This window comes from Vicugna pacos, chromosome 1 (assembly GCF_048564905.1).
Source record: "Vicugna pacos chromosome 1, VicPac4, whole genome shotgun sequence".
Lineage (NCBI taxonomy): Eukaryota > Metazoa > Chordata > Mammalia > Artiodactyla > Camelidae > Vicugna > Vicugna pacos.
Genome location: NC_132987.1, coordinates 46,480,571 through 46,503,978, shown reverse-complemented (window position 1 = coordinate 46,503,978; position 23,408 = coordinate 46,480,571). Strand labels below are relative to the sequence as shown.

The following is a 23,408-nucleotide window of genomic DNA, read 5'->3' as shown; positions in this document are numbered from 1 at the left end:
GAATCTAGACTCTTATCAGCCCACAGACACCACCAAGAGGAATCAACTTAACAAATACTCCTAAAACAATTCTCATCATCCTTTAGTTTCCTTCATGTTATTTCCCTTCACTTGGTTTACTACCCTTGGAAGTCTAAAACCCTTTTTCAGGGGGTCTTGTCACTTCTCTAAAAATTCATTACTCTTTTTTAAGGCACTGTATATGCCCAAGTTCTGATCACCCCTTTGAGATAGTCATCACTGAATTTCTTTTGTGTTGATGTGTGCTTCCTGTATTAATAAACTGCTTTTCTCTTGTTAATCTGTCTTCGGTCACTCTAATTTGTAGGGACCCAGTCAAAGAATTTAGGGTGGTAGAAGAAAAGGGGCTTTTTCTTTCCTCCCCTATAATATGCTTAGCAGTATCCTAAGCATTTTGAGTATTTTAGCTCATTTAATCCTTAAAACAACTTAATGCAAAATATACCATTAGTATATCCATTTTATAGAGAAACAAAAGGGCACAGAGAGATAGCTTATCTAACATCACACAGCCCAAGTAGCAGACACAAGATTTAGAAAATCACATGGTTGAAAGGGTTTTAATTTGATTATCTGTTTCTGTTTTGGGACATATTAAAATCGTATTTCAACATGCACTAAGCTTGAAACTCAAATTGCCAGAGTATAGCAAACCCCAAACTTAGAATAACTCAGAGCATCATCTCTAGGAAAATGGTAAATCAGTTGTTCTCCCTACTCCATGACAATGATCCCCTTTCAAAATCAAGTTGGAAGGTTAGAGATACTTGCCTGAGGATGTGTTCTAACAAAAGAGGGAGTTGATCACAGATACTAAGTAATTCACCCACCCTGAACACTTAAAATCTGTGCTCTTTTTTAGTATCAAATTATCTAAATATTATAACATTTAAGTAGATACTATAACTGAAGACTTCATATCTGAGGTTGACTCATTTTCTGGTGTGTGGGTTTTCATTTTCGTTACTGAAGTATAGTATGTCCTTGTAGCCTATTTACTTTATACACATAGGCTGTACCTGATAATCACCTATCCCTGTTGGGCCCCTCCCTTCTTCTCTCTCCCCACTGGTAATCACTAGTTTGTCCTCCGTATCTGAGTCTGTTTTGTTTTGGTTATATTCACTTGTTTGTTTTATTTTTTAGATTCCATGTATGTGATATCATATAGTATTGGTCTTTCTCTGTCTGAATTATTACGTGCAATCCCATCCATGTTGTTGCAAATGGCAAAATTTCATTCTTTTTAATGGCTGAGTAGTATTCCATTGTGTGTGTATGTATACACACCACATCCTCTTTATCCATTCACCTATTGAAAGACACTTAGGTTGCTTCTATATCTTGGCAATTGTAAAAAAAGAAAAACTGTTGCTATGAATATTAGGGGGCATGTATCTTTTCAAATTAGTGTTTTCATTTTTATCAGATATATACCCAGGAAAACTGATGGGTCATAGGGTAGTTCTGTTTTTAGTTTTTGAGGAACCTCCATACTGTTTTCCAGTTGTTGCTCCAATTTACATTCCTACCAACAATGTACAAGGGTTCCCTTTTCTCCACATCCTAGCCAATATTTATTATTTGAGGCCTTTTGATGATAGCCATTATTAAAGCTGTAAGGTGATTGCATGATGATTTTAATTTGCATTTCTCTGATAATTAACGTTGAGCATCTTTTCATATGCCTGTTGGCCATCTCTGTGTCTTCTTTGGAAAAATGTCTATTCAGGTTTTCTGCTCATTTTTAAATTGGGTTGCTTGTTTCTTTGATACTCAGTTATATGAGCAGTTTATATATTTTGGATATTAACTCATTATTGCTCATATTATTAGCAAATATTTTCTCCCACTGAGTAGGTTGTCTTTTCATTGCATTGATGGTTTCTTTGCTGTGAGACAGCTTTCAAGTCAAATTAGGTCCCATTTGTTAATTTTCCTCTTACTTCCTTTGCTTTAGGGGACAGGTCCAAAAAAATCACAATTTACGTCAAAGAGTGTTTCGCCAGTGTTTTCTTCTAGGAGTTTTATAGTATCCAGTATTACAGTTAGGTCTTTAATCCATTTTGAGTTTATTTTTGTATATGATGTTTGGGAATGTTCTAATTTTCATTCTTTTACATGTAGCTGTCTAATTTTCCCCACACCACTTACTGAAGACAGTGCCTTTTCTCTCTTGTATATTCTTGCCTCTTTTTTAAAAATAGATTTACAAGAAGTGCATGTGTTTATTTCTGGGCTTTCTATCCTATTCCACTGATCATTGTGTCTGTTTTTGTGCAAGTACCATACTGTTTTGATTATAGTCTAAAGTCAGGGCATGATTCTTCTCTAGCTCTGTTCTTCTTTCTCAAGACTGTTTTGGCTGTTGAGGGTCTTCTTTGTTTCCCTGCAATTAAAAGAATTTTTTTGTTCTAGTTCTGCGAAAAATGTCATTTTTATTTTGATAGAGATGACACTGAATCTGGAGATTGCCTTGGGTTGTATGGTCATTTTAACAATACTGATTTTTGAAGTCCGTGAACAGGGTATATTGTTCCATCTGTATGTTATTTTCAATTCCTTTCATCAGCATCTTAACAGTGTTCTGAGTACAGATCTTTTGCCTCCTTATGTAGGTTTATCCAAGATATTTTATTTTTTTATATGATGGTAAATGGGATTGTTTCCCTAATTTCTCTTTCTGATACTTCATTGTTAGTGTGGCTAAAGGTTTATCAAGTTTATCTTTTCAAAGAACCAGCTTTCAGTTTTATTGATCTTTTCTATTGTTTTTAGTCTATATTGCATATATTTCTGCTCGGATTTTTATGATTTCTTTCCTTCTTTTAACTTTGTTTTTGTTTTTGTTTTTGTTTTTCTTTCTCTAGTTGCTTTAGGTGTAAGGTTAGGTTCCTTGAGATTTTTCTTGTTTCCTGAGGAAAACTTGTAAGGCTAAAAACTTTCCTCTTACAAGTGCTTTTGCTATGTCCCATAGGTTTTGGATCACTGTGTTTCATATTCATTGTCTCATTATTTTTTAATTTCCTCTTTGATTTCTTCAGTGATCCTTTGGTTGTTTAGTAGTATATTGTTTAGCCTCCATGTCTTTGGGTTATTTGCAGGGTTTTTTTGTTCGTTTTGTAGTTGACTTCTAGTCTCAAAGTATTGTGGTCGGGAAAGATGCTTGATGTGATTCCATTTTCTTAAATTTACCAAGTCTCATTTTGTGGCCTTTCATATGATTTATCCTGGAGAATGTTCCATGGGCACCTGAAAAGAATGTATATTTTTCTGCTATTGGATGAAATATTCTATAAATAACAATTAAATCCATTTGGTCTAATTTGTTATTTAAAGCCTGTGTTTCCTTACTGATTTTCTTTCTGGATAATCTGTCCATTGATGTAAGTGGAGTATTAAGGGCCCCTACTATTATTGTGTAACTGTGGATTTCTTCTTTTATGTCAATTAATAATCACCTTATATATTGTGGTGCTCACATTTATGCTGGATGCATATATATTTACAGTTGTTATACCTTCTTCCTGGATTGATGCCTTGATCATTATGTAGTGTCCTTTATCTCTTGTAACAGTCTTTATTTTAAAGTCTATTTTGTCTGATAAAACTATTGCTACTCTGGCTTTCTTTTTATTTCCATCTGTGTGAAATACATTTATCCACTCCCTCACTTTCATTATGTATGTGTCTGTAGATCTGAAGTGAGTCTCTCCAAGGCAGCATATATATGTGGGTCTTGTTTTGAATCCTTTCAGCCAGTCTACTATGTCTTTTGGTTGGAGTATTTAGTACATTTACATTTAAGGCAATTTCCAATATGTATGTTCTTACTGCCATTTTGTTCATTGATTTGATTTGTTTTTGTAGGTCTTTTTGCCCCCTCTTCTTTTTGTTCTCTTCACTTGTGATATGATAACCATCGTCAATGTAATGTTTGGATTCCTTTTTCTTTTGTGTATGTGTGTGTTTATTATAGATTTTTGGTTTGTGGTTACCATGAAGATTTTGTATAGCAGTCTATATATAAACAAGATTGTTTTAAGTTGGTGATCTCTTAACTTTAAATGTATTTGAGATGTACTGCGCTTGTACTCTCTTCCTCTTAGCATTAATGTTTTTGATACCATTTTACATCTAATTATTTTATGTATCTCTAACTGCTTATTGTGGATAATACTTCTGTCTTTAACTTCCCTACTAGTTTTGTGTGTGGATGATTTCCTACCTTTACTGTATGTTTGCCTTTACCAGTGAGCTTTTTCATTTCATAATTTTGTTTGTTTGTTTCTAATGTGGCCTTGTTATTTTGCCTAAAGAAGTTCCTTTAACATTTGTCGTGAATCTTATTTGGTGGTGCTGAATTCTTTTAGCTTTTGCTTGTCTGTAAAACTTGTAATTCTGCCATCACATCTGAATGAGAATCTTGCTGGGTAGATTACACTTGGTTGTAGGTTTTTCTCTTTCATCACTTTATATTCTGCCACTCCTGGCCTGCAGTTTCTGCTGAAAAAATCAGCTGATAGTTTTATGGGAGTTCCCATGTAAGTTGTTTGTTGCTTTTCCCTTGCTGTTTTTAGCGTTCTCTTTAATTTTTGTCATTTGATTACAGTGTTCCTTTGTGAGTGTTCCTCTTTGGGCTAATGTATGAGATTCTCTGCACCTCCTAGAATTGAATGCCTGTTTTCTTTTCCCAGGCTAGGGAAGTTTTGAGCTATTATCTCTGAGTTCTGACCTGGGGCTCAGAACTCTCATTCCTGTGGGAGAACTTCTGCAACATAACCATTGCCCTGTTTGTGGGCCACCCACCCAGGGGATATAGGATTTGATTATATTGCAAGTCAGCACCACCTCCCCCGCTCCCCACCCATCCTGTTGAGGTTCCTTCTTTAGGTCTGTAGTTGTAGAAATCTTTTCTGGCAGATTTCAGTCTTCTACATCAACAGCTGTTCTGCAGATAGGCCCTGAGCTCACCTCCTCTTACAAGCACACTAAAATCAGCTTTCTGCCTCACCATTTGGCAGCTCTTCCTGAGATTGTATACTTCTAAGAATTTGTTCATTTCTTCTAGATTGTCCATTTTATTGCTGTAGATTTGCTCCTAGTAGTCTCTTATGATCTTTGTATTTCTGTGGTTGGTTTCTGTATTTGGTTGTAACTTCTCCTTTTCCTGATTTGATCGATTTGGACCCTCTCCCCTTTTTTCATGAAGAGTCTGGCTAAAGGTTTATCAATTTTGTTTGTTTTTGAAGAACCAGCTTTTAGTTTCGTTGATATTTTCTATTTTTTTCTCTATTTCATTTATTTCTGCTGTAATCTTTATGATTTCTTTTCTTCTACTAATTCTGGGTTTCATCTGCTCTTCTTTCTCTAGTTCCTTTAGGTAAAAAATGAGGTTGTTTTATATTCTTCTTGTTTCCTGAGGTGAGTTCTTGTTGCTATAAATTTCCCTCTTAGAGAAGTACTTTTGCTGTGTCCCATAGGTTTTGGAATGTCATGTTTCATTTTCACTTGTCTCTAGTTATTTTTTGATTTCCTTGATTTCTTTAGTGATTCGTTGGTGGTTTAGTAGCATATTGCTTAGCTTCTACCTGTTTATGTTTTCTTACCTCACAGTTAATTTCTAGTCTCATAATTGTGGTCAGAAAAGATGCTTAATATGATTTCAATTTTCTTAAATTTATCAAGGCTCATTTTATGGCCTAGTATGGGATCTATCCTGGAGACTACTTCACATGCAATTCAAAATGTGTATTCCGCAGCTTTTAGATAAAATTTTCTATATGTGTATATATGTATATCTACTGAGTTCATTGGGTCTCATGTGTCATTTAAGATCAGTAATTCTTTATTGGTATTCTTTCTGGATGATCTGTTCAATGATTTAAATGGAGCGTTGTCCCCTACTATTACTATATTATTATCAGTTTCTCCCTTTTGTCTGTTAGTATTTGCTTTATGTATTAGGTGCTCCTATGTTGGGTCCCTATATAGTTAACAATTGTTATATCTTCTTGATCTCTTGATGGTTGAAAGAAACAAAGGAGGACATTATATAACAATCTTTACTTTAAAGTATATTTTGTCTAATGTAAATATTGGTACCACAGCTGTCTTTTTATTGCCATTTGCATGGAATACCTATTTCCACCCCCTCACTCTCAGTCTACTTGTGCCCTTAGATCTGAAGTGAGTCTCCTATAGGCAGCATATATACAGGTCTTGTTTTTGAATCTACAGTTTGGAGCATTTAGCCCATTTAGTTTATGGAAATTATTGATACGTATGTTCTTATAGACATCCTGTTAATTATTTTAAGGTTATTTTCCTAGGTATTTTTTTATTCTCCTCTCGTGATTTGATAACCATCTTTCTGTGTTATGTTTAGATTCCTTTTTCTTTTTTGTATGTGTATCCATTATAGACTTTTGGCTACTATAAATTTTAATATAGCAATCTCTCTCTCTATATATGTGTGTGTGTGTGTGTGATTCTTTTCACTTTCAAATGCATTTTAACAACTCTGCATTCATACTTTCCTCTCCTTATGATTACTGTTTTTGATATCATATTTTGCATCTATTTGTTTTACATATCCTTTAACTGCTTATATTTTGAATATAGATGATTTTACTACTTTTGTCTTTTAACTTTCCTACTAGATTTGTGTGTGGATGATTTCCTACATTTACTATATGTTTGCCTATACTGAGGAACATTTTCGTTTTCCTTAGAGAAGTTCCGTTACCATTTCTTGTAAAGCGTTTCCTTGTCTGTAAAGCTTTTGATTTCTCCATCAAATCTGAATGAGAACCTTGTTTGGTAGAGTATTCTTGGTTGTAGGTGTTTCTTTCCCTTTCATCACTTTAAATGTATTGTGTCACCCGCTTCTGGCCTGTGGGGTTTATACTGAAATGTTAGCTGATAGCCCCTGAGTGGAATTTCCTTGTATGCTATTTGTTGCTTTTCCTTTGCTCTTTTTAATATACTCTTCATCTTTCATATTTATGACTTTAATGACAATATGTCTTGGTATGTTCGTTTTTGGATTCATCCTGTGTGAGACACTCTGCACCTCTTGGACTTTGATGCTGCCCCTCCATCCCTGGTGTGGAGAGTTTTCAGCTGTTATTTCTTCTGGAATTCCTATAGCATGAATATTTATGTGGTTGATGTTCCAAAGGTCTCTTGAATTGTCCTCATTTCCTTTTAGTCCTTTTTTATTTTTCTGTTTAGCTTCAGTGCTTTTAACCACTCTGTCTTCTAGCTTGCTGATCCATTCCCCTGTGTCATTTAGTATACTGTTGATTCCTTCTAGTGTTTTTTGTTTTTCATTTCAATTACTGTGTATTACTGTGTTCTTCATTTCCGTTTGGTTGTCTTTGTATTTTCTGACTTCTCACTCTCTGCATCCGTTCTTCTCTGGAGTTCTTTGATCATCTTTGTGATAACTACCCTGAACCCTTCTCAGGTAGATTGCCTCGCTTCCCTTAGTTATTCTTCTGGGGTTTTATCTTTTTCCTTTGTCTAGAACATATCCTTCTCTTGCCTCATTTTGCATAAGTTGCTGTTGTATTTTTATGTATCTGGTAGGTTGGGTACATTTTCCAGCCTTTGGTAGGAGACATCCTCTGCATCCCAGCAACACACTTCCTTCTCCTCACCTGACCTGTATGCTTTAGAGGGCTGCTTGGGTCACTATGTTGGGCTGACTATGTGGGCAGTTTGGTAGGCTCAATTGGCCCCAGTCTGGTTGGCTGCCAGGCCCTGCCTTATGCAGACGGTGCTGGTTGGTGGGACCAGATTACAAAGTGGCTGACTATAGAACCTCAGAGGGCCATGGGACCTATGCTGGCTCATTGTTTGCCAGAGTCAGGGGTCTACAGTACTCCAGGGGTCTGGCTGCAGGACTAGGGTTCCCAGAGCTGGCGTCAACTGCTGGTGAGAGAAGCAGTTCCTGAGACATTTGAATATGATTTGTGTTGAACTCGTAGTGGGCAATGCTGGGTCCACAGCCTGCAGGACTGTGGTTCTCTTGAGTCTGGTGTCTGCCCTTCAGTGGGTGAAGCTGATCCAGAGGCTAGAGAAGGCTCCCTGGAGGGCAGGGGCCTAGGGGATTCTGGGACTAGTGTCTCCTCACTGGTGGGAAGTACTTACAGGCTGTTGGGTGGGGTCATGCCTTGGCACTAATGAGTTAGAAGGATGATTCCACAAGTCTCCATATAGTAGAAGGAGTGCTCCAAAATGGCTCCTGCCAAATATCTGTGTTCCTGGGGTGAGCTGCAGTTGCCTGTGACTCTCTAGGAGACTCTCCAAGGTCAGAAGGTTAGTCTGACCCAGGGCCCTCTCAAATTACTGCTTCTGCCCTTGGTCTCTAATCTGAGATTTCGTGTGTGTGTGTGTGTGTGCCCTTTAAGAGTGAAGTTTCCATTTCTCCCAGCCCTCTGGAAATCCTTGCAAGTATGCTCCACTGGCCTTCGAAGCCAAATGCTCTGGAGACTCATCTTCCTGGTGTAGGACCCCCAGGCTTGGGAGCCTCGCATGGAGCTCAGGTCTTAGTCCTTTGCAGTACCTCTGCAATGTAATTATTCTCCACTTTGGATCACCCACCCAAGATGAGTCTGCCCCTCCAACCTGTCTTACTGTGGTTCTTTATTTGTAGAAGATCTTTTTTTGATAGGTTCTGATCTTTTTTGCAGATATTTGTGATTTTTTGGTATGCTCATGATGAGATGAGGTGAGCTCAGGGCCTTTCTACTCCAGTAAGCAGTCCTTTGGAAAATTGTGTCAGTAAATGGAGGTGAGGATGTGGGTGCAGAAGAGTTAAAAGAGGAGGATTTCTGATATAAGGTAAACCTTAGGAGTATGTTTTCAAAGCAGAAGGTGGAAATCACTGAGGCAACCAAGACTAAGTATGTAGTTGAGATGACTTGATGGAGCAAGGTTAGGAGGTAAGAGAAGAAAGGATCAAAAACAGAGATGGATGTCTGGTCAAGATAGCAACAAAGTAGTAGGACCACGAGCTCACCTCTCCTCGTGACTAAACAATCAGTGAGGGGAAGAAGAGACTGGAACCTAGCTAAAAAGATCTTCCTCAACTGGAAACATACAGAGGCAACTACAGGGAGATGGTAGGAAGGGCATGCTTACACTATAATCGGGCCCCATTACCTGCTGGGTGGGCAACCCACAAGCTGAAGAATAATTAAGTCACAGAGGCCCTCCCACAGGAGTGGGAGTTGGAAACCCCAGGACACCTGGTTTTGAAGGCCAGTCGGGTTTAACTCCAGGAGCCCCAAAGGACTGGGGGAAACAGAGGCTTCAATCTCTTGAGAAGTATATATAGAATCTTGCATGTGCCAAGGCAGTGATTTTGATTTCGTACAAAGCTGGGCCAGACCTGCTGCTGGTTTTGGAAGTGTTCTGAGGTAGGGGATGGCTGCTGCTCACCTAGAGGACATAAAAGCTGGTGGTGGACATTCCAGGAGTGTTCCATCTACATGAGCTTTCCTGGAGGCTAACATCTTGATTAAATAATTAGCACCAAGACCTAGCCCCATCCAACAGCTTCTAACCTTAAGGGCTGGGAAGCCTCAGGACCAACAACATACTGGGTGGGAACACAGTCCTACCCATCGGCAGACTTCCTGAGCCACCAATGCCTCTAGACAGGCTCTACCCACCAGAGGTCCAGGAAACCTGCATAAGACTCTAATTCACCCTCATCTACCAGGGGCAGAGACCAGAAATAAGAAATCAATCCCAAATCATCTGGAAGGAAGCCACAAACTCAGGCCAGACTGTACACTGGGCCACGTGGTGGTTCTGTTTTGGGGCTTCTGAAAAACCTCCATATTGTTTTCCATAGTGGCTACACCAATTCCCACCAACAGTGTACAAAGGTTCCCTGTTCTCCACATCCTTGCAAACCTTTTTGATGAGGGACATTCTGACAAGTGTGAGTTGGGTCTCATGATTTTGATTTGCATTTCTGTAATAAATGTTATATTAGTTTCTGGTGTACATCATGGATGGCCTTGGTGGGCATTATGGTAAGTGAAGTAAGTCAGACAAAGACAAACACTATAAGATATCACTTATATGTGGAATATAAAAAAATACAACAAACTAGTGTATATAACAGAAATGAAAGAGACTGACAGGGAGGGGTAAGATAGAGGTGGAGAATTCAGAGGTACAGACTATCAGGTATAAAATAAGCTACAAGGATGTACTGTACAACAGGGGACTACAGCCAATATTTTATAAAAAAACTATAAATGGAGTATAATCTTTAAAATTATGAATCACTATATTGTATATCTATCTGTAACATACAATATTGTACATCAACTATACTCCAATTTTGAAAAATATGGAACAGAATAGAGAGCCCAGAAATGGTCAATTAATCTTTGACAAAGGAGGCAAGAACATACTTCAGCATGTGGTGTTGGGAAAACTGGACAGCTGCATGTAAGTCAATGAAGTCCTCCCACTATATGCAAAATATGCAGAAGTAAACTCAAAATGTCTTAAAGACTTAAACAAAAGGCAAGACACTATAAACCTCTTACAAGAGAACATTGCCCTACGAGAACATTGCTGAGATTTATGTCAGATAATCTACCCAAGCAATAGAAATAAAAGCAAAAACAAACACATGGGACCTAATTTTGCATAGCAAAGGAAACCATAAGCAAAATAAAAAGACAACCTACAGGAATAGGAGAAACTATTTACAAAAGATGAGGGCTTAATTCCCAGAATATATAAATGGCCAATAGGCACATGAAAAAATGCTCAATATCACTAATTATCACTAATTGTCAGAGAAATGCAAATCAAAACTACAATGAGGTATCAACCTCACACCAGTCAGAATGGCTGTCATTCATGCTGGAGAGGGTGTGGAGAAAAGGGAACCCTCCTACACTGTTGATGGGAATGCAGTTTGGTGCAGCTGTTAAGGAAAACAGTATGGAGATTCCTCAAAAGACAAAAAAACAGACTTAACATATGATCTGCCAGACCTTAATTCAAAGAGATACATGCACCCCCCCCAATCATAAGAAAGAATAAAATAATGCCATTTGCAGCAACATGGATGGACCTGGAGAATGTCATATAAGCCATTCTCTCTTATTAAGCATCATAGATGAGTAAATTTACATTCAACTAAAATATTTTGAGATTTTTCTGAGTTTTGTTCTGCTTAATATCTCATATGCTCCTGTAGTCCCTAATATTTAGTTTTCTTAGCTCTAAATTTTCATCCACTATCACATGCACCAGCAACAGCATCACCAAAATGGTTGATTGGAGAGAGAAATGATTAAAAAAATTAGAGGTCTTACTTACTCTCGGAAGTTGTATTAAACAACCTTGCTCTGAATCAGTTTGAGTCAATTGGATATTTCAACTATGAGAAAAGCTGTAGGGTCATTGGGAACATCTAGCATACCATTGTTCAGTAGGACTCTAAGGCACTTATGTAATTTTTTTCTCCAGAAAGTCTTAAAATCTATTGTATACTTTACTTTAATATCTCAATTTGGACTAACTAACTACATTTCAAGTTATAAGTAGCCACAGGTTGCTAGTGGCTACCATATTGAACAGCATAGATAAAGAGGTTCAGATCACATTATTTTTCTTTCCCTATGAACAAAACGAATGATTTAAACTTACTTCTGCTTTACTGTGTTGTTAGGCTGTGTATTGATATTTGATAAGAGAGTAGGAAGAAGAAATGATTATTTAAAAAGACTCCTGATCATACTACCCAAGGTAATTTACAGATTCAGTGCAATTTTTTTCACAGAACTAGAACAAAAATTAAAAGTATTTTGGCTACTCAGTGTCTAGAAAAAATTTTTGAGTAAGAAGGATGGAGCTGGAGAAATTATGCTTCCTGGCTTCAGACTACTATGGAATTATTCTCTTTTATGACTGAGTAATATTCCACTAAATGTATATATTTACCACATCTTCTTCCAGATCAATGGAACAGGATAAAAAGCTCAGAAATAAACCCACACACTTACCGGTCAATTAACCTATGACAAAGAGGCAAGAATATATGGTGGAGAAAAGACAGTCTCTTTGATAAGTACTGCTGGGAAAACTGGACAGTTAGTTACATATAAAAGAATGAAATTAGAACATTCTCTAATACCATATACAGAAAAAAATTCAAAATGGATTAAAGACCTAAATGTAAAGACAAGATACTATAAAACTCCTAGACAAAAAACATAGGCAGAATACTCTTGGACACAAATCACAGCAATATTTTTTTTGGATTCATCTTCTAGAGTATGGGACCTAATTAAGCTTAAAAGCTAAACAACAAAGGAAACCATCAGCAAAACGACAACCTACAAAATGGGAAAAGACAACATTTGCGAACAGTGAGACCAACAAGGGATTAATTTCCATAAGTAGATAAACAACCTAATCCAAAAAATGGGTAGAATACCTAAACAGACATTTCTCCAAAGAAAACACACAGATGGCCAACAGGCACATGAAAAGATGCTCAACATCACTGACATGCAAATCAGAATTACAATTAGATAGATCTCATGTAGATCAGAATGGTCATCATTAAAAAAATCCACAAACAATATATACTGGAGAGGATGTGGAGAAAAGGGAACTCTCCTACATACATTGTTGTTAGGGATATAAATTGGTGCAGCTACTATGGAGAACAGTATGGAGATTCCTCGAAAGACTAAAAATAGACTTACCTTACAATCCAGCAATCCCACTCCTGGGCAAATATCCAGAGGGAACCTTAATTCAAAAAGATACATGCAGCACTTTACAATAGCTAAGACATGGAAGCAACCTACATGTCTATTGACAAATGACTGGATAAAGAAGATGGAGATTATATATATATACACACATACATATGCATATACATATACACACACAATGGACTATTACTCAGCCACAAAAAGAATGAAATAATGCCATTTGTAGCAGCATGCATGGACCTGGAGATTATTACACTAAGTGAAGTAAGTCAAAGACAAATATCTTATATTTGGAATCAAAAAGAGTGATAGAAAGGCATTTATTTACAAACTAGACTCACAGACGTAGAAAATTTATGGTTACCACAGGGGAAAAGAGGGGAGGGATACGTTAGGGATTTGGGATTAACAGACACACATTATCATATATAAAATCAGGGAACCATATTCAGTATCTTGTAATAACCTATAATGGAAAAGAATCTGAAAGAGTATGTGTGTATAACTGGTTCACTTTACACCTGAAACATTGTTAATCAAATATATTCATTTTCTTAAAAGCTTATGTTTTACTGAAGTATAAGTAATTAGCTGACATCTGAAATAACTTTATTTACATGAATGTTAAAGAATTTGAGGCTAGAAAAGATGTGGCCTATACACAGATGCTGTTTTAGACATACAAGACTGGTAAAAGCTAGCTTATCAATAGCTAAAAGAAAAAAAAACCCAACAAATAAATATCTTATAATCTTGTTGAAAGAACCTGAAGATGTCCTCCCACAGCTGAGGCCTTGCATCACATAATTCAAGAAAGAGCAAGGATAAATGAGCACATTATCAAACCCTGAAATAATGGCATATGTTGGAAATGTTGACAGAGCTTTAATTGTAGCAGCACAAAGTGTGCTGCTCTATGTACCATACATCACTGATAAACAGGAATTTAGGATGCAGTTTTCTGCCTTGACCTTCAAGCTCCAACTGTGTTTTGACCATCAAGAGTCTGTAAATAATATAATTTACAATCTCTGGAAAGAGACTATATGGACACAGTAAACCACATATGTTCCACAGGGGAGACAGATATATAGTTGGCCTCAACAGCCTCAAATTCAGTCAACCTTGCTGACCAAATTCACTGATGTTAACACATCACTTTTCCATCAGTGTCAAATGGCTAATGCTTATCCTCAGGTCTCTTATTTATGATCCTATAATACGGGCTCATTTTAGGGAACTTTAGATACTGGCCTTGAAAGTCTGTAAATTTAAGTCTCAAAGATTTTTCAGCAAACTTCTTTCTGATTATTGTTGCTACAGGATGAATAGCTCTGGCCTACATGGAAAGTAAAAATTGTACCCTCCTATTCTAGAAAGGGCAAACTGAGACAGGGATATTTGTTTACATAGAGTAATACCCCTACTCACTCTGAGGTCATGCTTCCAGAACACCGCATTCAAGCTAAAATAAACTAGAACAGCATCAGGGCAGGCAGATGACTTTCACAAAGCCCAACAGACTGCCTATGGAGGGCGGTGGAATAATTGTGAGTAACTGAGGCAGTCACCAGAAGATTGTGGCAGCTAGAGACAATAACATCGATTAGAAGTAACCAATAAAAACCAGAGGCATAAAAAAGAGAAATACCAAAACACTGAACTATACAGTTTTCTAGTTTCCACCAGCAGATCATCTATAGTATTTTAGTCATAGGGACACATGCCTGTAACAGGAATGCATAACTTTGAGGACTTTCAATTGACAGTGGAATGCTAGATATTAAGTAGATTTTGAGAAACATAAACTGATACGTTTCAGAAAGCTTTTCTTGAGAAATGCCAGCTTTTCTCTTACAGATCAATGTCTCCACTAATTTGTGAGACCGTATGGAAGTACCTCCCTCATGATGCCTGCCTGGATCCTACGCAGCTTAAGAAAACAAAACCAAACCTCTCACTCCTCCCAAACACTGTAATTCTATTTGTTTATTACTTTTAGCCTTATTTGACAGGGTTTTTGGAAGGTTATTTTGTATCTGTTTTAGATTATAAGGACAGAGGAAACACTAACCTACCACAGAGGTTATAACAGCAGGAAGGGGTTGCTGTCCTTAGGGCTGGGCAACGGAAAGGAAGCTTGAAGGTGTGCCTACTGAAACTGAGACCTTTGAACAGGGATTACTTCGTGGCTATTATTAATATTTCTGAGCTCAGAAATGGGGCCCTGTGAAACTGCGACCCAGACCTCTGAGGAAGGGATTCTAGACAGCTGGTGTCTCTCATGAGGTTGGTTCAGCTAATGTTGAAAAAAGTGTAGTTTGGTGCAGCCATTATGGAAGACAGTATGGAGATTCCTCAAAAGACTGAAAGTAGACTTACCTTACAATCCAGCAATCCCACTCCTGGGCATTTATCCAGAGGGAACCTTAATTCAAAAAGATACATGCACCCCAACGTTCATTGCAACCCTATTTACAATAGGCAAGACATGGAAACAACCTAAGTGTCCATCAACAGGTGACTGGATAAAGAGGTTGCAGTATATTTATACAATGGAATACCACTCAGCCACAAAAAAGAATAAGATAATGCCATTTGCAGCAACATGGATGGATCTAGAGATCATCATTCTAAGTGAAGCAAGCCAGAAAGAGAAAGAAAAATACCCTATGATATCACTTATATGTGGAATCTAAAAAAAAAAAAAAGACAAATGAACTTATTTACAAAGCAGAAACAGACTCACAGGCATAGAAAACAAACTATGGTTGTGGGGGAGGGATACATTGAGAGTTTGAGATTTTACTATATATAAAATAGATGAACAACAAGTTTCTACAGTAGCACAGGGAACTATATTCAGTATCTTGTAGTAACCTCTAATGAAAAAGAATATGAAAAGCAGTATATGTATGACTGAACTATTATGCTGTATTCTAGAAACAGACACAACATTGTAAACTGGACCATACTTCAATAAAAACATTTTTAAAATTAAAAACGAATTAACTCCTGCTACCGAGTGAACTATCACTACCTCGGTGAAGAAGGACTGGTAGAGAGGCAATAAAGGAAAAACCAAGCAAAAACAGTGCCAAAATGCAAACAGGAAGCAGCCTCTCTTCCTCCTTCAGTGCCTCCCATGATGGAGTCTTATGGGAAGTGAGCTGCTTATGGCCAAGCAGAAATGTGGTTGGTAGCGTCCCACCCTCAGGTTCATAGCATAGTAAACAGAATGGGATTGAAAGACTAAACGTTCAATAATGGCACATCTGTGAAAATGAGGTTACTGTCTAATCCACACTCACCTCCCTTACATTATTTGGTATAGTAGGCTGAAGAGTGACCCCAAAGGGATGTCCCCACTCCAATCCCTGGGACCTGTAAATGTTAACTGTCTTTGCAGATGTGGTTAAGAATCTTGACAGAAAGGTCATCCTGTTTTATCTGGATGGGCCCTAAGTTCATTGATGAGAATCCTTATAAAAAAAGAAGTGGAGGGAGAGTAGTTAAATGAGAGAAGGAAAGTGAGGTAGAGATTGGCATGATACAGCCACAAACAAGGGGATGCAAGCATCTACTGGAAAAGGCACACAGAAGGGACTCTCCCCTAGAGCCTCCGAGGAGAGAGAGTGGTCCTGCTAACACTTTGATCTCACACCTCTGAGAGAACAGACTTCTGTTTTAAGCCAAGTTTTTGGTAATTTGTTATGACATCCACAGGAAACTAGTAAACTTAGCTTATGCCTTATATGGTTGGCCCTCCATATCTGTGGGTTCTGCATCCATGAACTCAACCAACCATAGATTATACTATTATATGCGAATATACATGCATTTTACATAAGAGACTTGAGCATTCATGAATTTTGCTATCCATGGGATCCTGGAACCAATCCCCTGTGGATATGGAGGGATGAATATATATGAAACATTTAGTAAAATTTATGAAATAAATGAATTAAATGGTAATCATAAAACCTTTGATTTAATTAGAGGAAGTATCATTTATTTATAAATTTTACTAATTTTTACCAATAAGCTGAGGTAATTGAAATCTGACTAAACCTAAATTGTTAATCCCTTAAAAGGTTGAAGAACTCTGACTTTATAGATTATCAAACCTTTCTACAAAGCAAACATTTCTGAAATAAAATGAATATAGTAAAACATTTTTCTAGATTAATTTTCAATGTCGTTATTCTCTATTTAGAAAGGAAAAATTGGCAGTATAAATCAGCTTTGAGAAAGTGTCTACTAATTTTTTCAGAACTATCTAGTTAATTTCATAGTTAATAGTTGAGAAAAGGAGAAAATTGGGAATATAATTTGCTTATATTCTATATAAAATATACATATTTGTATATGTTAATTTTTGATGCATGTTATTTTCTTTCCTCCTAAACTTTTGTATCTGACAAGGCTAAATTTTATTGACTTTGAATTGACATTATATAAAATTAGTTGAGCTAGCATATCTTCCAAACTCCCTGGTGGAGCATATGTAAGCTTTGATTAGAAAATAAGACCTACTATGATTAGCAATAACAAAATTGGAGACACTTTAATTGGCACATTTGAAGGCTGTTCCTTCCAAAAATATTTGGCCACGCTCCCTCCCATCTCACATTACTGTATAAAGAGCAGATTACTATTTGCACATAATTATTTCTGGATAGGAAAGAGAAGACAAGGTGAATTTTTAGTCTATGTTAGGATTAGCCAAATATAACCAGGCAGATACAAACAGAGTTTCTTCTCAGTACTGTTTAGCCATTTAAAGAGCTTTGCCAAAAGTATTCTTACCTTGTATGTCATATTATTTTAGCTGAAATCAGCACAACTCCTATTAGAAAACAGCAAAACTCATTTGCTCCACATCACAACTGTTAAAAATCCATTGCTTATGAGAGAAACCTGTAATTCTTGATTTCTCCCCTTTTCTTCACACTCCCATCTAATCTATCAACAAGTTGTTACAAATTTTTTTTCTTCTCTCCATTCATACTTCTATCAATATATCTCTATCGTATGTTCCTGGATTGGAAGAATTAACTATGTTAAAATGGCCATACTACCCAAAGCAATCTACAGATTTAATGCAATCTCTATCAAATTATCCAGGACATTTTTGACATAATTAGAACAAATAATCCTCAAATGTATATGGAATCACAAAAGACTCATAATTGCCCAAGCATTACTGAAGAAAAAGAAGGAAGCTAAACAAATAACCCTTCCAGACTTCAGACAATACTACAGAGCTACAGTAAATCAAAACAGCATGGTATTGATACAAAACCAGACATCTGGATCAATGGAACAGAACAGAGAGCCCAGAAATAAACCCACAAACTTTTGGTCAATTAATCTTTGAGAAAGGAGGCAAGAACATACAGTAAAGACAATCTCTTCAGCAAATGGTGTTGGGAAAACTGGACAGCAGCATGTAAATCAATGAAGTTAGAACACTCCCTCACACCATATGCAAAAGTTAACTCAAAATGGCTTAAAGACTTAAAAGGCAAGACACTATAAACCTCTTACAAGAAAACATAGGCAAAACATTATCTGACATAAATCTTAGCAGGACTCTCCTAGATCTATCTACCCAAGCAATAGAAATAAAAGCAAAAATAAACACATGGGACCTAATTAAACTTACAAGCTTCTGCAAAGCAAAGGAAACCATAAGCAAAGCAAAAAGTCAACCTACAGGAATGGGAGAAAATATTTGCAAAAGATGAGACTGACAAGGGCTTAATTTCCAGAATATACAAACAGCTCATACAAGTTAATCAGGAAAAAACAAACAACTCAATCCAAAAATGGGCAGAAGACCTAAACAAGCAATTCTCCAGTGAAGACATAAATGGCCAATAGGTGCATGAAAAAATGCTCAATATTGCTAATTATCAGAGAAATGCAAGTCAAAACTACAGTGAGGTACACCTCACAACAGACAGAATAGCCATCATTCAGAAGTCCACAAATGATAAATGCTGGAGAGGGTGTGGAAAGAAGGGAACCCTCCCTACACTACTGGGAATGCAGTTTGGTGTAGCCATTATGGAAAACAGTATGGAGTTTCCTCAAAAGACTAAAAATAGACTTACCACATGGTTCAGCAATCCCAATCCTGGATATATATCCAAAGGGAACCCTAATTCAAAAAGACACCTGCACCCCAACATTCATAGCAGCACTATTTACAATAGCCAGGCTATGGAAAAGACCTAAATGTCCATCAACAGATTTCTGGATAAAAAAGATGTGGTATATTTATACAATGGAATACTACTCAACCATAAAAAGAATAAAATAATGCCATTTGCAGCAACATGGATGGACCTGGAGAATATCATTCTAAGTGAAGTAAGCCAGAAAGAGAAAGGAAAATACCACATGGTATCATTTATATGTGGAATCAAAAAAAAAAAAAAGACAAAGTTACTTACAACACAGAAACAGACTCACAGACATAGAAAACAAACTTATGGTCACCAGTGGGGAAATGGGGTGGATAGGAATAAATTGGGAGTTTGAGATTTGCAGATAGTAACTAGTGTACATAAAATAGATAAACAAGAAGTTTATACTGTATATAGCACAGGGAACTATATTCAATATCTTGTAGTGACTTATGGTGAAAAAGAATATGAAAATGAATATATGTATGTTCCTATATGACTAAAGTGTTGTGCTGTACACCATAAATTGACACAACATTGTAAACTGACTATCCTTCAATAAAAATATAAAACCAAATATGATCTCTGATGATGGTTAATTTTATGTGTCAGCTTGGCTAGGCCATGCTGCCCAGTTGTTGAGTCAAACACTGATCTGTATGTTGTTATAAAGGCACTTTGTATATATAATTAAAATTTACAATCAACTGACTTTAAATAAAGTAGATTATTCTTGATTATGTGAATGGGATTCATTTAATCAATTGAGGTTCTTAAGAGCAAAAACTGAGGTTTCATCGAGAAAAAGGAATTCTGCCTCAAGACTCCGGTATAGGAATCCATTTTGAATTCCCAGCCTGCTGGCAGCCTGCCTTACAAATTTCAGACTTAAGACAGTAACATCAACTCTTCCCTGATTTCCAGCCTTTCTGCCCTGCAAATTTTGGACTTTCTAGTCTCCACACTCACAGGACCCAATTTCTTTAAATCATTCAATCTGTCTATCCATCCATCCATGATCCATCCTCTTGTTTCTTCCTCTCTGGAGAACCCTGATACTCTTAGATCATTAAACTATCATATCATTTTTAATTTCTCCATTTATTTCATTACGTTTACAATCCCTTCTCCATGTAGCAGACATGGATGAATGGATGGATGGATGGATGAAAGAATAGATAGATAAAATTATGTTACCCTCTGTTTAGACTCAGATTTCAAATACACTGAAAATTACATCTAACCCCACTTCTTCATGCTCTATAGGCCTTTGTCTAATTCTAATCTCAACCCAAGTTGCTTTCCCCCAATTTGGCTAACTTAAAAGAAGAAGCCCTGTTTCTTTACTTCTACACATTTTTAAAGTTTTTAATTACATGTTTATTTGGTTGTTTGCTTAGTTTCTTCTAAAGATCTGCTGTCTTATAAATCATAGCAATGTTATCCTAGGTCAGTCTCCAAAGGCAATAGAAATAAAAGCAAAAATAAACAAACAGAGCCTAATTATATGTTTGAACTTTTGCACAGCAAAGGAAACCATAAACAAAACAAAAAGACAAGCGACAGAATGGAAGAAAATATTTGCAAACGATGTGACTGACAAAGGCTTAATTTCAAAATATAGAGTTAATATGATTCAATAATAACAACAAAAAACAAACAACTCAGTCAAAAAATGGGCAGAAGACTTAAAAAGACATTTCTTCAATGAAAACATACAGATGGCCAATAGGGATGTGAAAAGATGCTCAGCATCACTATCAGAGAAATGCAAATCAAAACTACAATGAGGTATCACCTCACACCTGCCAGAATTGCCATCATTAAAAAATCCATGAACAATAAAAGCTGGAGAGGTTGTGGAGAAAAGGGAACCCTCCTACACTATTGCTTGGTCTATAATTTGGTGTAGCCATTATGGAGAACAGCATGGAGATTCCTTAAAAAACTATAACTTATACCATATGACCCCAAAATCCCATTCCTGGGCATATATCTAGAGAAAACTCTAATTTAAAAAGACACATATACCCCAATGTTCATAGAAGCACTGTTTACAATAACCAAGACATGGAAGCAACCTAAAGGCCCATCAACAGATGACTGGATAAAGTTATATATATATAAAACACATGTATACACATATAGATACACAATGGAATACTACTCAGCCATGAAAAGGAGTGAAATAATGCCATTTGAAGCAACATGTGGGCACCTAGAGATTATCATATGAAGTGAAGTAAGTCAGACAGAGAAAGACAAATATATGATATCACTTCCATGTAGAATCTAAAAAGAAATGATACAAATGAACTTATTTACAAAACAGAAACAGACACAAAACAAATTTATGATTACCAAAGGAGAAGAGGGGAGGGATAAATTGGGAGTTTTGGATTAGCAGATACAAACTACTATATATAAAATAGATAAACAACAAGGTCATACTGTATAACACAGGGAGCTATATTCAATATCTTGTAATAAACAATAATGAAAAAGAAACTGAAAAAGTATATAAGTATAACTGAATCACTATGCTGTATGCCAGAAACTAGCACAACATTGTAAATCAAATATACTTCAGTAAGAAAGACCTGCTGTCTTATTGTAAGAAGACAATCTTGCTGGCAAATGTAAAATGATTCCTGAGCATTTGATCTATTAAACATTTCATCTATACAGCAATCAAGTATTTTAAAATAGTTTCACTACGTAGCAAAATTAAACATTCACTGCTTCAGTGTGTACAAAGAAAATATCAACCATGACCCTTTCTCTTAATTCTCTTTGAATAATATTAAATCAGCAAGATATTTATACACATGGAAAGGCTAAAATATGTTGTACTGATGATAGCTAAAAAGGTGATATGATAAAGGAGAGAAGTGCTAAATGTTTCACATGGTTTCAAAGAGAATCTAGATTTTATTTTTTTCCCTCATTGAAAAAATTATTTCAAAAATTATTTTTAGAAGAATTCAGAATCATGCTGTAAATACTTCCTCAACTAATACTTCGATTATCTGAGAGATCTGCCAGTTTATTATTTTTTACTTAATTAAAAGAATGAATGTCATGGAACTTGAAGTGACTTGTAGGATTACTTGATCAATGGCCCTTTTAGATCTAAGCCCATATTTCTAAATTCCCAGTCTGTTGATTCCTCCACTATACTGTACTGTTTTTTATTTTTAATGTAAACACATCTCTAACTATGATATGTGAGATTTAGCAGAAGTCTTTCTCCTTTTAACTGCCTGTAAGATTTATGGAAACGTGAAAGGGTAAGCAACAGTTGGAGACAAGATAATTACTGATTGAGGACAGTGGGACATATCTTTTTTCCAGAAGTAGGGATAAATTTGGTGCCTAACAAATGTGCTTTTACAACCTATTAGGGTTAGGAGATATAATTCTCCAAATGTAGAGTAAATGAAACTTAAGCCTTTATGAAAATTGAACCTATTTAATATGCAGCTACCTCTACACCGAAATCTAAATTTATTGATGACCTATGAACAGACTAGGGATAATTTCAATCAGATGTGTGCAGTCCTGTCTGGTAGAAAGAGTAGTGGTTTTAGAGAAAGAAACCAGGTTCAAATCCCTTTTCTACCACGCAAGAACCTTTCCAAAGCTTCAGTTTTCTTAAATGTATAAAGAGGATAATAAGACCAAACCTGCAATTTTGTTAGAAGGGTTACAGATAACATAAAAATGTACAGCACAGTGCCTGGTATGAACTGGGTCCTCCTCTGTGAAAAGTACTATTGTTGGTCTTAATGCTATTAAAAATACCATAAAGTCACAACTCACCCTTAGACTGGCAATGTGTCTTGACTTGAAAATAATGGCAACAGTAAATTTCTCCCACTGTAGATGGAAAGAAACCTCAAACCTGAAAGAGATATTTTTATAAAATCCAAACAGTTGTGTACACATGGATTTCTGTTTTGGTACTAGCAGACTTGATTCCAGACTAATTAGCTTGATAAAGTGGTTGCTGTCAATGGAAAAATTTTTAAACAAGTGTTTCAATGTCTAATCAAATTGTAGTGAATGTTATCTGTCACAATGGGGTACACTCTTTATTTTAATAATAAAAGAATGAGCTACTGAAAAAGGCTGGGATTTCAGGTTATTACTTTGGTTTCTTTTAAAATTTGGGAGCCTGTTTTTACTCCCTTTAGAAGTAGAAACTTTAAAATATGAGAGGGATATATAATTATAAAGCTAATATACATATTTATTTATAAAAGGGTAAAAGGGGATGTATATAATGATCAGTGTTATAAAAATTTTGTATATGAGCCAGGTCTTCAACCCTTTTTTGGAAATTTTACATTGTGTAGATTATAAAACCCTGTATTCATACATAGATTCTTTTCAGTAACTGGCTGCTATTAAAATATTTTAAAAG

General features: G+C 36.2%; 1 protein-coding gene across 6 annotated transcripts in view; it reads right to left on the bottom strand.

Annotated features, from left to right (window-relative positions):
* NAALADL2 (N-acetylated alpha-linked acidic dipeptidase like 2) overlaps nucleotides 1–23,408 on the bottom strand; it is a 1,170,852-nt gene that overhangs the window by 17,301 nt on the left and 1,130,143 nt on the right. The window contains exon 16 of one of the 6 annotated variants that reach the window (XM_072961129.1): nucleotides 22,805–22,886. The exons of the other annotated variants lie outside the window; for them this stretch is intronic. Within the exon in view, the coding sequence (XP_072817230.1) occupies nucleotides 22,805–22,886 (82 nt within the window). The remainder of the gene's footprint in view (nucleotides 1–22,804; nucleotides 22,887–23,408) is intronic. 6 annotated transcript variants of the gene reach the window in all.